This window comes from Guyanagaster necrorhizus (genome assembly GCF_019112545.1).
Source record: "Guyanagaster necrorhizus MCA 3950 unplaced genomic scaffold BT62scaffold_10, whole genome shotgun sequence".
Lineage (NCBI taxonomy): Eukaryota > Fungi > Basidiomycota > Agaricomycetes > Agaricales > Physalacriaceae > Guyanagaster > Guyanagaster necrorhizus.
This window is the reverse complement of record NW_025064889.1, coordinates 529,506-540,376: the sequence shown is the minus strand read 5'-3', so window position 1 is coordinate 540,376 and position 10,871 is coordinate 529,506. Positions and strand designations below refer to the sequence as shown.

Here is a 10,871-nt window from a genome sequence, read left to right as displayed (position 1 = left end):
ACCATTGACACTGCCACCACCACTGCTAGACACTCCACCTCCATAAGAACCTGAGACCATAGAACCTGGGGAAATCTGAAGCTGACCATTGCTCAAGAACCTGTGCTGTTCAAAGAAGAAAGCCTAGACCTAAAGCACTTCTTCCAACAATGCAAAGCATATTTTGAAGTATACAACACCTATTTCTCTATGAACTCTGCCAGATTTAGCCCTCACTGGGTGATATTCTGCACCACCTGGTTTGAAGGCACAGCACAAGAATGGTGGAGCCTACAAGAGCAGTATTTTTATGACTCAATCACTGAGTGATGGAGATATCCCTCCTATCCATGGTTTAAGGAAGCTGTACAAAAATGATTCAAACTAGATGCAGAACAGAAAGTCCATGCAGCCAAATGGTGGGTCTTACAGCAGACCAACTTCAGTCTGACCCAATCTCTGCAATACTATTGCCCATGGGGACAATGATTTTCTCTCCATCTATAACAAGTGGAACAGAAGGATTTTGTGGATGGACTACAATTATCAAATCAACACTCTTGGACATGAGGAAGTAAAAGCCACCATGAGTGGAGGAAAGGCTGTCAATGGTGGGTCAGCCCCAAAAGGGATGACTACAAATGACAAGAGGATAGGAACTGGAACTGTGCATGGTGGTCAGGGGCAGCTGATGGATATAGATGCACTCTGAAAAGAAGAAAAGTGCTTCAACCATGGAGAAAAAGGGCATTTATCTTGTGCTTGCCTGAAACCCTACAATTCTCAGCCTCAAAGATCAGCCTCAAATGCTGCATCAAGCAGTCAGCTTCCTGCCTCATGCAATATTCATGAGATAAAGTTTTCAGATGATGAATGGAAGCAATTGAGTCAGATATACCAGGTATTCCTACCAATCCTAGACTATCAACAATAGTAACAGAAAAGAACATACAATGGTCAAGTCATACATTGCAACCAATACATATCACAGTAAATAACTTATCTGCAGCCAAGAATTATCTTCTCCTGCCTCCCCTCCCTTCCTGCCCCTCCTCCGTATATAGTATTGATCCACTCCTACTAGCGGTCCGCTCCACAATTGATGTCCCATCCCTGAACCTTGCTCTGAACAACACATTTGCATTTGTAAACAATCCCTCCTTCAATGACACCACAATAAACTGCGACCCCTTGAACCGTGTCCGGAATAGATGCCCGATATGCTGCGTATGTGACAGATCCAGTGCCGCGTCGATCTCATCAAGGATGTACATTGGAGCAGGTTTGAATTGGAGCAAGGCCATGATAAGCGACAGAGCGATGAGGGATCTAGATGAACGTCAGATCCACGTAAACAAGGGAATGTATTCTTGCAGACCTCTGTCCTCCACTCAGCTCCGTCAAGCTTTGCTTCCACACCATGCCGAGCTGGACTTTGACTTCTAGGCCCTCAGTCATGTCGAGGCCTTCAGGCGGTTGGAGCTTGGCGTAATTTCCTGGCAGGAGCTCTCGGAAGATGTCGCCAAAATCTCTGGTGTACGACATCAGCATTGCGGGTCAATGGAATGAGTAGCCGAAGGACCTACTTAGACACCTTTGTCCACGTATTCTGAAGTGCATCCCGCTTATATCGATCGAGCTCCTCGATAGTCTGTTCAATCTTCTTCTTGTCGCCCAGCACCGTTTCAAGCATGTTTTGTAGAGATAACTCCCTCTTCTCAACGCTACAAGGCCTAATTAGCCGACCAACAGGGAACAAATACGAAAAGGCTAACTCATCAATCATATTCACCACCTTATAATTGACTTTCTTCCTCTGCACCTTCTGCTTGTTCTCCAGCTCGATCACCTCCTCCCTGAGCTTGCCCATATCACACTGCCGAAAGTCATACTTGCCTCCAGGCCTGTTGAACTGACTAGAGATGGGAGACATGTCAGCTCAAGCTCCCAGAGAATAAGCAAGGCCTACTCGTGCTCCTGCAAAATCCACTCGTAATTTTTCTCCGAAGAGTCAACCTGATGGACCGCAGCTTTTCGCTCCTTCTCCAGATTCTGTATCGCATGGTCCAACTTGGTTAAATCAGCATCAGCACCAACGAGTGCTTTCTTCTTCGCCCTGATGACCCCTTCGAGCTCCTTCAGTTGACCGTCAAACCGGGAGAGCGTCGCCCGTTCTTGTTCAAGCTCCTGATATGCCGTCTCATAGGATTTCTATTTATAACGCTTAGTCGATGTCGACCAAAAAAGCAATGTGATCAAAGCACCTGTTCATCCGCAACGTGCTGGACAAGTTTCTCAAGCTCCTTTCGTAGCTTATCACCACCGGCGACAACTTCCTCTAGTGTGGCCTTCGAAGTGTTGATATCGATTTGCATTTGCTCTGCCGTGACCATCAGCATTTCTTCGTTACAGTAGGAATAAAGATAACAGACGCAGCTCCAGCATCGCAGTTTGCAGCTTCTTTTGCGTTTCTTTCACCACAACAGCATGCTTCTGTAGCACCGCCTTTTGCTTCTGAATACCGGCCTAAAACAATACATTAGCGAAACACCGCGCTGCAAGGGCCATTGCAAATCACCACCTTTAGTTCGTCGATCTTGCCATCTTTGTTATTCTTGAACTCATCCATATCGCGTTGAAGCTTCTTGCATTGCTCGTCGGCTGTCTTTTGCTTCTCCTTCGCATCGTGGACGTTCTTCTGCAGCGCTTGAATGCTTTGTGATAGCGTCTTGATATCGTCCTCGAGCTACATACACAGTTAGGCTCAACTCGCTTGAGAATGAGAAGCACAAAATCTTACTCTACCAGCGGTACTTCCCCCAACTTGGCGTTCCAACAACTGTAATTCGTGCTCTTTCATCTCAATCTGCCTCTCCAAAGCCTTCCAATCTTCCCTCTTCTTCCGGTTCTTCTCTCCATCCGTCTCATGCACCACCAACAGGCCTTGAACATCAGCTAGCTTCGCTTCCGCCTCGATGAGCTCCTGCACCCTCAACAACACACCACTACTCTGCGACGCAGACCCTCCGCTCAACGTCCCCGAAGGCTCGTACACATCACCCTCCAACGTCACAGTGCGCGCTCCAATCTCCTTGTTGAACGTTACAGTCTTCGCCGTCTGAGCGTCCTCGCAGACGAAGGTGCTTCCAAACGCATACGCCATGGCATTCTTCACTTCGTCAGGGTAGCCAACCAATGAGAGCGCAACCTTGGCCTTTCCCGCGACGAGCTGTTCTACCCGAGAGACCTTTTGGGGAGGGACTGAAGAAGGCTGGATCTGGTTGAGAGGAATAACCGTCACTTTCTTTCTAAGGTTCCCGTTTGTCAGTAGATCCTTGCCGACTTTCTCGTCCTTGACGACGACATTGTACAGCCGTCCACCAGCTGTAGCCTCCAAAGCTGCGGCCTTGTTGTAGTTTCCCTTGGCGAGCGAGACCAGTGTCGCTAGACGACCCTTAACGTTCTGCCGGTCGAAGTTGGGTGGTGCCTGGTAATCAAAGTCGAGCCCTCCTAGATTCTGCTTGACGTAGTCGCGTCTCTGTTCAAACAAAGTCACAAAAGTATCATTCACAGAGAAAGACGACTTACGTCGATGAGTTGACGAATAAGTGCCTTTAGGTCCCTAAGCTGGCTCTCGAAAGTCTCCTCCATCTCTCTGTTCCATCCGCATTTTTCGGCTTGCCGCCTATATCGCTCGAGGTCTGTCTTGAGTGCTTGGATCCTCCGCTTGCCTTCCCCCGCGTCGCGTTCAACCTCCTTCCACCGATTTTGTCGATCCTTGAGATCCTTCTCCTGCATCGACAACGTAATTCTGCTCTGTTCTTCCTCTGCTCGTGCCTGAGCACCCCTGGCTCGCGCCTCCGCAATCTGGCCTAAATAACCCCCGCCGTTAGTATTTGTACGGTTCGAAGAAAGCCCAGTCAATAATGACTGCAGCAGCTCTTCATCGGATGTAAGCTTTTGCTGAATCTTTGAGTGGACGTCCTTGACGGTGGTATGTTCAGCCGTAATCTTCTCCACTTCGGTCTGCTGCTGGGCTAATGAAGCTTCAAGCTGGTTACCGTCAGCTCGGCGTCTCTCAAAAGACTGAAAAACATACCCGCCGTATCTCGTCTTTGGCATTTTCGGTGCTCTTGTCATCATCCATGATAGAGCTCTCCTTTAGCTGAACTTGCGTTCGCAGCTTGGTGAGCTCCTTGTCCAGCTCAACTACGTCTCCCTCCAACTTGCTTAGCTTGCCGCCCTTTCGCATCTCAGCATCCTTCTTCTTCTGCACCTCGGCAGCATCTTCCTCGGCAGCCTTCAAATCTCGTGTCCCCTTCTTTTTCTCATCCTGCCGCGTCCTGACCTCCTCTCGCTTCTGCTCAGCCTCTTTCTCCTTCGAGTCGACCCTCTGTTTCGCATCGTGCCACTCTAACGCGTGCAGCTTCTTCCCAAGAAGCTCTAGCTGTTCTACAGCCTTCTGGTAGTCCAGGAACGCCTTCTTCTCCTTCCGAAGCTTGTCAAGCTTAGGTGCAATTTCTTCCTGCAGCACCGCAGTGATTTCGTCAACGCGTTTCTCCTTTTTTGCCATTGTCTTCTTTGCCTTGTCCTTTCGATCCTCAAACATCCGCGTTCCGGCTGCTTCCTCGACCATGCCCAAAATCTCCTGAGGCTTCATATTGAGCACCTTGGTGATGCGCCCTTGCATGATGACGAAGTTGGGGTTATTGATGTTGAGCTGGACGGACTGGAAGAGATTTTGGATGGTTTGTTGAGGAGCTTTGTGACCGTTGAGGAGGTATTTTGAAACGTTGGGAAGCGCCACCTAGTTCTTATTAAAAAGGCCTGTATTATAACAACGCCACGCACCTGACGAGTAACGGTAATCTGCTTTTGATCCTCCAGCCCAAGGGGACTCTTGGAGCGGTCTGAGTTGTCGAAGACGATAGTGACGCTTGCTTTTGTGACTCCTGCTTGTCCGCGCTTGTATATGAGGTCTTGCTGGTTTGCCGCACGCATCTGCAACCTCGTTGGGTCACAAAGACAACAAAGAACGCCAGTCTACGCACCACGGACATGTTAGTTATCCCAAGCACAAACGCAATCGCGTCGAGAATGTTTGATTTCCCGGATCCATTGAGCCCAGTAATCGCGTTGAAAGACGGGTCCCAGCCAGTAATTTGGGTTCGAACTGGATAGGACTTGAATCCTTGACATAAAAAAGTCAGGAAGCACCACAACATTTCCGGGAAAACCCCCCACCTTCCAGGACGAGTTCTTCTATCCGCATCGTTGGTGGTCGCGAAAGGTTGAAATGAGGGCGTTACTGTCACTCGCATCGTCACCGGCGCGTCTATCATGTGACCCATGCCGGACTTCGGAACCTGCCGAGTCCCGGGCAAAGTGGAAGCACAGCCACCCGCAGTGAGCCTGACGCCATTTCACTCCCACAGCCAGCATGCAACACTTTGGAAAGAGTGTTATCCGTGTCACCAAAAATTATACGAAGGGTTACTCTGACACACAGGCAAAGGTCCGTGATGCGACCAGCAACGATCCTTGGGGCCCCAGTGGCACGCAAATGAACGAGATAGCCCAATTGACATACAATCAGTCAGTGGATCTGCTATCCGTAGAACCTGAACGTAACATCTGTCATACAGAAATGATTTCGTGGAAATAATGGAGATGCTCGATAAGAGGTTGAATGACAAGGGCAAGAATTGGCGGCATGTATTCAAGGTGAGAGGGGAACCCTCCGCCATCTCTTGCTTGTTGTTTGCTAATGCGATGGCCAGAGTCTCACTGTGCTTGACTACTGTCTTCACCAAGGTTCCGAAAATGTCGTCATCTACTTCCGTGACAACGTCTACATAATCAAGACCCTCAAGGAATTCCAATACCTTGATGAAGAAGGGAAGGACCAGGGCGCCAATGTGCGTCAAAAGGCGAAGGACATCACTAGCTTGTTGCTTGATGAGGGTCGACTGCGCCAAGAGAGGAGGGCCCGGGCGAGCATGCGGGACCGGATGATACGCGGTGCTGGAGGCGACTATGACGAACCCGACGACGATGTCGATGAGAACCGCCAGCGCCGTAGTCTGAATAGCAACCCACCGAATAGGAGGAACGGGGATGAGGACGATCTGAGAAAAGCCATTGAAGAGAGCAAGCGGACATTGGCGCAGGAGCGGATCACCGCTGAAGAGAGGGACCTTCAGGCAGCCATCAAACTTAGCGAAGAGGAGGAGGAGAAGCGGCATAAGGCCGTTGAAGACTCCAATTCTTCTGCGCTTTTCGATGACCAGAATCAGCTGTTAGCATCCTTTTTTTGTCTTTCCTTTTCGTTAAACTCACTTCTTGCCCAGGTCTACGCCCATCAGCAACAATCCCTTCCCAATGGGCAACATGAGCGACCCTACGCCGTATACTATTGGTCTACAACCCCAATTCACGCAAATTCAGCCACAGTTTACCCAAATTCAGCCACAATTCACTGCGTTCAATCCATATCAGCAACAGGCTCAGGCTGAGCAAGAGGTAAAGAACTTTTTTGTCTGTCGATATTAGGGATATCCTGACGGCGTTTGTCTAGATGCTTATGCAACAGCAATTTCTCTTACAACAGCAGCAGCAAGCGCAAAATGACGAGTGGATGAGACAGCAATTGCTATTGCAGCAGCAGCAGCAGCAGCAGCAACAACAACAACAACAACAGAATGCGTTCATGCAACAGCAGCAGTCAATTATGGCGCAGCCGACTGGCTTTGGGTGGGTTCTCCGTATGTCATGCCAATTGGACCACTAATGAAGAATGCTTCAGGTCGAACAATCCCTTCGCACCTTCTCCCAGCCACTCTCAACCTAGATCTTCGCCCTCTCCTCATCCTACGCCTCAGTTTAACCTTCAAGGCACTTATGCCAACAACAACCAGAATGTTGACCTCTCCTCTTTCAATCACCATTTAAACTTCTCTCCATCTCCCGGACCATCGCCTATCAATAATAAGCCCACTGGGCCTGTGGTCAAATCCCGGCCAGATGAGAACGAACACTTGGCAAATCTTCTCGCAAACCGGGACGATGGTCAGGACACGTTCGGTAATGTAGGCGCGTTAAGATACGGTCAGGCAAGGATAATGTCTAAGCAGATGACGGGGCATAATCCTTTTGCGAAACAACAGCAACAGGATGAGCAACCTTTCTTTAGTGTTTGAGCCGCGAAGCAATTCATGACGATTGATCTGCGGTGGAAGTGGAATTAGTGTATATGTTTCTTTTCTTTCCCTGACCATTGCCGTCCTACTATGGTACCTTTATTTTAATTTTTAAAACGTAGTTGGCTCTCCTGAAACAGAGGAATCAAACTTCTATATCATTAAATCTAGAGCTTCCATACATTCCGATACTCAAACGTTGGGCATCCTGGCTCCGACGACTCTATTATGCTCTTTGTGAACCCAGCTTCTTGCTTCTCTAGCGCTTCCTCGACACTCAAAATATCGGCATCAACCAGAGAAAGGGTTTTCTTCAGATATGACAACATCTCCGCCAGGACGGCGCTCTCAGAGAATGGCAAAGTGCGATGGAACGCCGTCTCTGCGCCAAACTGTTGTATGCGTTTCTAGATGATGATGAATCAGACATCAGACTGGACCTGTAACCTAGAAGCCTTACCTTGAAGCCCTGTATGAACGGCATAGCCCTCTTATCCTTAATCAGCCCTTTCTGTATTAACAGCTCCTTCACCTTGGCATCATTGAACTTGTCTGATTTTTCAGCGTAGACCTCCCGCAGGATGCCAACACACGTATCCTGCCATTCAGGGAAAGATTTCGCCACGTATACTCTGACACTTTTTGGTTTCTTTGGGTCAAAAGTCTGCTGAGACTTGCCCCCCTTGCCGCCCTTGTTCAATTTGGCTAGCATCTTCAGCAAACTCGTCTCAGCATCTCGAATCATTTTGGTCGTGCCGCGCATATACTGCCCCGCTTCGATGAGTGTCCTATCAACAGGTTTCGAGGGAGTAGGCCACAAGGCGAGTTGTATCGACGTCGGATTCTTGAGGATCGCAGAGTGGATGTGTTCAGCAAAGTGAGGTGCAATTGGAGCGATGAGCAAGGAGGCGATTTGAATCCAGTACTTGATGAGATCCCCGTGCATACCGGTGTCAACGGTAACTTCTCGATACCAATCCCGCACGCCTTGGAGCTCGTAAAAGCCGTATTTTAGAGCATCCTTGTAGTTCGTTGCTGCATAATGACTTTGGGTAATATTGATCAGATCGTTGATTTCTTCTTCGAACACCCGGTCGTGATACAGCTTCTCGCCGTGCCGAAGGTTCTTCTCGTCCTCTATCATTTCCTCACACCATGCCAGCAAGGTGTGCACCCGCAGGATGTTAGCATTCGCTGTCTTCTCCTCAAAATTCGCATCTTCGATGCCGTCGCCAGCATCCGCCAAACTAAGCCGTGTCGCGTCTGCGCCAAACTTTTCCGTCGCCTCCCTGAGAGTCAAAGAGTTTCCGGTACTCTTACTCATCTTCTTTCCGTTCAGCATTAGATGACCATTTGTGCGCATGCTCAAAGGCCACTTGTCCTCGGGGAATAGTGCGACGTGGTTGTACAACGCAAAGGTTAGGTGATTGCCAATAAGATCTTTCGCAGACGACCGTATGTCAAACGGATAAAAGTAGTTGAATTCGTGCTTCAAAGCGTCGGCTTTTCCTTGGGGCATGGGCGCGGGATTAGGCCAGGGACCATCGCAGAAGACATACTCCCAGATCTCATCCGTCATCTGGTCGGGTTTGATGCCCAGAGGACCCGGTTTCGAGCCATCGATACTGTTTTCTACGTGACGATCAGAACGAGATGTTTGAACCGAAAAGTGCGCTTACCATGCAGCAACTGCGCCACAGTATAATAACTCATGTAGATAGTGGAGTCACTCAGACTCTCTACCATGAAGTGAGGGTCCCAGGGCAAGTCCGAACCGAGGCCGTACGTCCTAGCACAAGCCCACTTGTTCAGCCAGGCTAATACCTTTTCAAACGCATTCCTCGTCTCGTGTGTGTACATCTCCATTCTGGCAACCAGCCTCTCCGTCTCTGCTCGCCAGGAAGGTTCGCCGTAATCAATATACCACTGGTCCATCAACGCAACGACACAGTCGTCGCCACTCCTCGAGGTAACAACGCCTTCGGGCTCTGCGTACGCAAACGCAAGACCCTCAGCAATCATATCAGCCCTCGCCTTAGGTTTAGCGTCCTGCACCGTCTCACCCTTATACTTGCCGATGAGCATGACGCCACTATAAAAGCCCTCCTTGTACGCAATTTCCTTTGCCTCCGCGAGCTGCTTCGTATCCTTCTGGCTGTTAATTTTTAGCTTCTTAACAACCTCGGCAGCAACCATATCACCATAGCTCGTCTTGATCAACGGCACGGCTTCGCGACCCGCTAGCCAGTCGGGATTGACCCCGTAGTACTCAGGCTTTTTCCTGAGATCAGCGACGGTGACCCAGTCGTCAGGAGAATCGGAAGGGACACTGGTAACTACTCCGGTACCCTTGGTTGCCAGGACGCCATCCATCGGTAGGACATAGACGCCCTGGGTGTACACGCTGTACGGAGCGCTCACTTTCGTACCAACGAGATCCCGACCCTCTATTTCTGAAAGCTGCTCGATAACGCCATGTTCTTTGGTAATCTTTTGGAATGTCATGTTCCTCATGGCGCGATGTGTGCATAGGAACGCTTCCGCATCGTTGACTGCATACACGCCGTACTTGAGATTTGTACCCACGAAGCAATTTGTCTGACCGTACCTAATGGCGAGTTAGAAAGTAAGAGTAAAGAATGATGAAGCGTACATGGTCTCCGGTCTCAAGGTCGCCGCCACCATATACACCTTTCTCCCGCCGACCTTGCTTTTAATGGCCTCTGCGTTTGGTGCCCACTCTAGAACCTCGAGCTTGATGCCTGTGAACTCTTGCGGGCCCACACCCTCGCCATCCTGACGATCATGATCCATACACGGTTGACCGTCCTTCTCGCTATATATGGTATACCTACAAGCCCATTCGCATTCTTTCTTCAAAAACATCACAAAGACTTACCTTTCGCCAAATTTAATTCTATTCTGTTTATGCAGCTTGTTCACTTGCCATCTCACGAACGCATCATAATACGGGTTCGCCTGGGTCGTCAAAAAGCGACGTCTCCAGTCAATCCGCGAACCAAAGGCATTGTTGTCCTGGATTGCGATGGGAGGGAAATACTCCAGCCAGTACAATGGGTCCGCAAACTTGCTGATTTCGGATTTAGGTATTCCGATACTCTCCATAATTTGGAACTGATATGTATGGCCCGTGGATTTTGCCTGAAGCTTGCCCTTCTTTGCCTTGGACTTGTCGACAGCAGCAGGATCCCTAGCTTCCTCCTCGTTCTCTTTGGCCTCCTTTTCGGCCTCCAGTTTTGCTTGTACCTCGCCAAAGTTTTCAAATTCCCTCCCGAAAAGACTCATCTCCCGGATGATCTTGTCGGAACTGGCCTTGATGGGCAGGCCGGTGACATGGAAGCCATGGGGAAACAAGACACGTTTGCCAAGCATGCGTTCATAGCCTGCCGCGAACTCGATTTTGCTGATAGTGAATGCATGTCCGAGATGGAGAGAGCCGTTCATGTAGGGAAAGGGAAAGTTGCCGAACCACTTGGGAAATTTTTCATGTATTTGCTCCTTGGACAAGCCCGCAAGTTCTACAGGCGATGGTGCATTGACTTCGAAGAGCTTTTCGGACTGCCATTTTGCCTGGTATTTCTTCTCGAGATCGATGAGGTAGTCCCGCTTCGCAGTCTGTGCGAGCTCGATGGTATTGGACATGGCAGAGAAGGTGCGAGATAGGGTGCAAGG

At 49.5% G+C, this 10,871-nt stretch overlaps 4 protein-coding genes across 4 annotated transcripts; 1 reads left to right on the top strand and 3 right to left on the bottom strand.

Annotated features, from left to right (window-relative positions):
- Positions 1 to 838: 838 nt before the first annotated feature.
- On the bottom strand, positions 839 to 2,560 carry BT62DRAFT_73499 (P-loop containing nucleoside triphosphate hydrolase protein). The gene is made up of 6 exons (XM_043182073.1): positions 2,244 to 2,560; positions 1,949 to 2,190; positions 1,755 to 1,895; positions 1,566 to 1,703; positions 1,358 to 1,510; positions 839 to 1,308 (listed from the first exon to the last, which is right to left on the bottom strand). The coding sequence occupies exons 1-6, from the start codon at positions 2,376 to 2,378 to the stop codon at positions 996 to 998; spliced, it is 1,122 nt and encodes a 373-aa protein (XP_043040783.1). The 5' UTR covers positions 2,379 to 2,560; the 3' UTR covers positions 839 to 995.
- BT62DRAFT_73512 (uncharacterized protein) lies at positions 2,561 to 5,353 on the bottom strand. The gene is made up of 6 exons (XM_043182075.1): positions 5,224 to 5,353; positions 5,031 to 5,170; positions 4,831 to 4,980; positions 4,079 to 4,786; positions 3,568 to 4,032; positions 2,561 to 3,517 (listed from the first exon to the last, which is right to left on the bottom strand). Exons 1-6 carry the CDS (start codon positions 5,249 to 5,251, stop codon positions 2,744 to 2,746), a joined length of 2,265 nt encoding a protein of 754 aa, XP_043040782.1. The 5' UTR covers positions 5,252 to 5,353; the 3' UTR covers positions 2,561 to 2,743.
- Positions 5,354 to 5,419: 66 nt separating this feature from the next.
- On the top strand, positions 5,420 to 7,178 carry BT62DRAFT_892439 (ENTH-domain-containing protein; the record flags this gene model as incomplete). The annotated part of the gene is made up of 6 exons (XM_043183105.1): positions 5,420 to 5,574; positions 5,625 to 5,703; positions 5,760 to 6,277; positions 6,330 to 6,516; positions 6,557 to 6,732; positions 6,785 to 7,178. The coding sequence occupies 6 exons, from the start codon at positions 5,420 to 5,422 to the stop codon at positions 7,176 to 7,178; spliced, it is 1,509 nt and encodes a 502-aa protein (XP_043040781.1).
- A 167-nt stretch (positions 7,179 to 7,345) lies between these two features.
- BT62DRAFT_892678 (leucyl-tRNA synthetase) lies at positions 7,346 to 10,841 on the bottom strand (the record flags this gene model as incomplete). The annotated part of the gene is made up of 5 exons (XM_043183113.1): positions 7,346 to 7,585; positions 7,639 to 8,810; positions 8,858 to 9,786; positions 9,832 to 10,029; positions 10,078 to 10,841. The coding sequence occupies 5 exons, from the start codon at positions 10,839 to 10,841 to the stop codon at positions 7,346 to 7,348; spliced, it is 3,303 nt and encodes a 1,100-aa protein (XP_043040780.1).
- Positions 10,842 to 10,871: the final 30 nt, after the last annotated feature.

Coding starts and splice junctions, on each gene's coding strand:
- BT62DRAFT_73499 (XM_043182073.1), bottom strand. CDS start 2,378: ATGCTGATGGTCACGGCAGAGCAAATGCAAATCGATATCAACACTTCG. Junction 1,896..1,948: donor TGGATTTTGCAGGAGCACGA/GTAGGCCTTGCT, acceptor TCCCATCTCTAG/TCAGTTCAACAGGCCTGGAG. Junction 1,309..1,357: donor GAGCTGAGTGGAGGACAGAG/GTCTGCAAGAAT, acceptor ACGTTCATCTAG/ATCCCTCATCGCTCTGTCGC.
- BT62DRAFT_73512 (XM_043182075.1), bottom strand. CDS start 5,251: ATGCGGATAGAAGAACTCGTCCTGGAAG. Junction 4,981..5,030: donor GGATAACTAACATGTCCGTG/GTGCGTAGACTG, acceptor ACGAGGTTGCAG/ATGCGTGCGGCAAACCAGCA. Junction 4,787..4,830: donor AGATTACCGTTACTCGTCAG/GTGCGTGGCGTT, acceptor AATAAGAACTAG/GTGGCGCTTCCCAACGTTTC.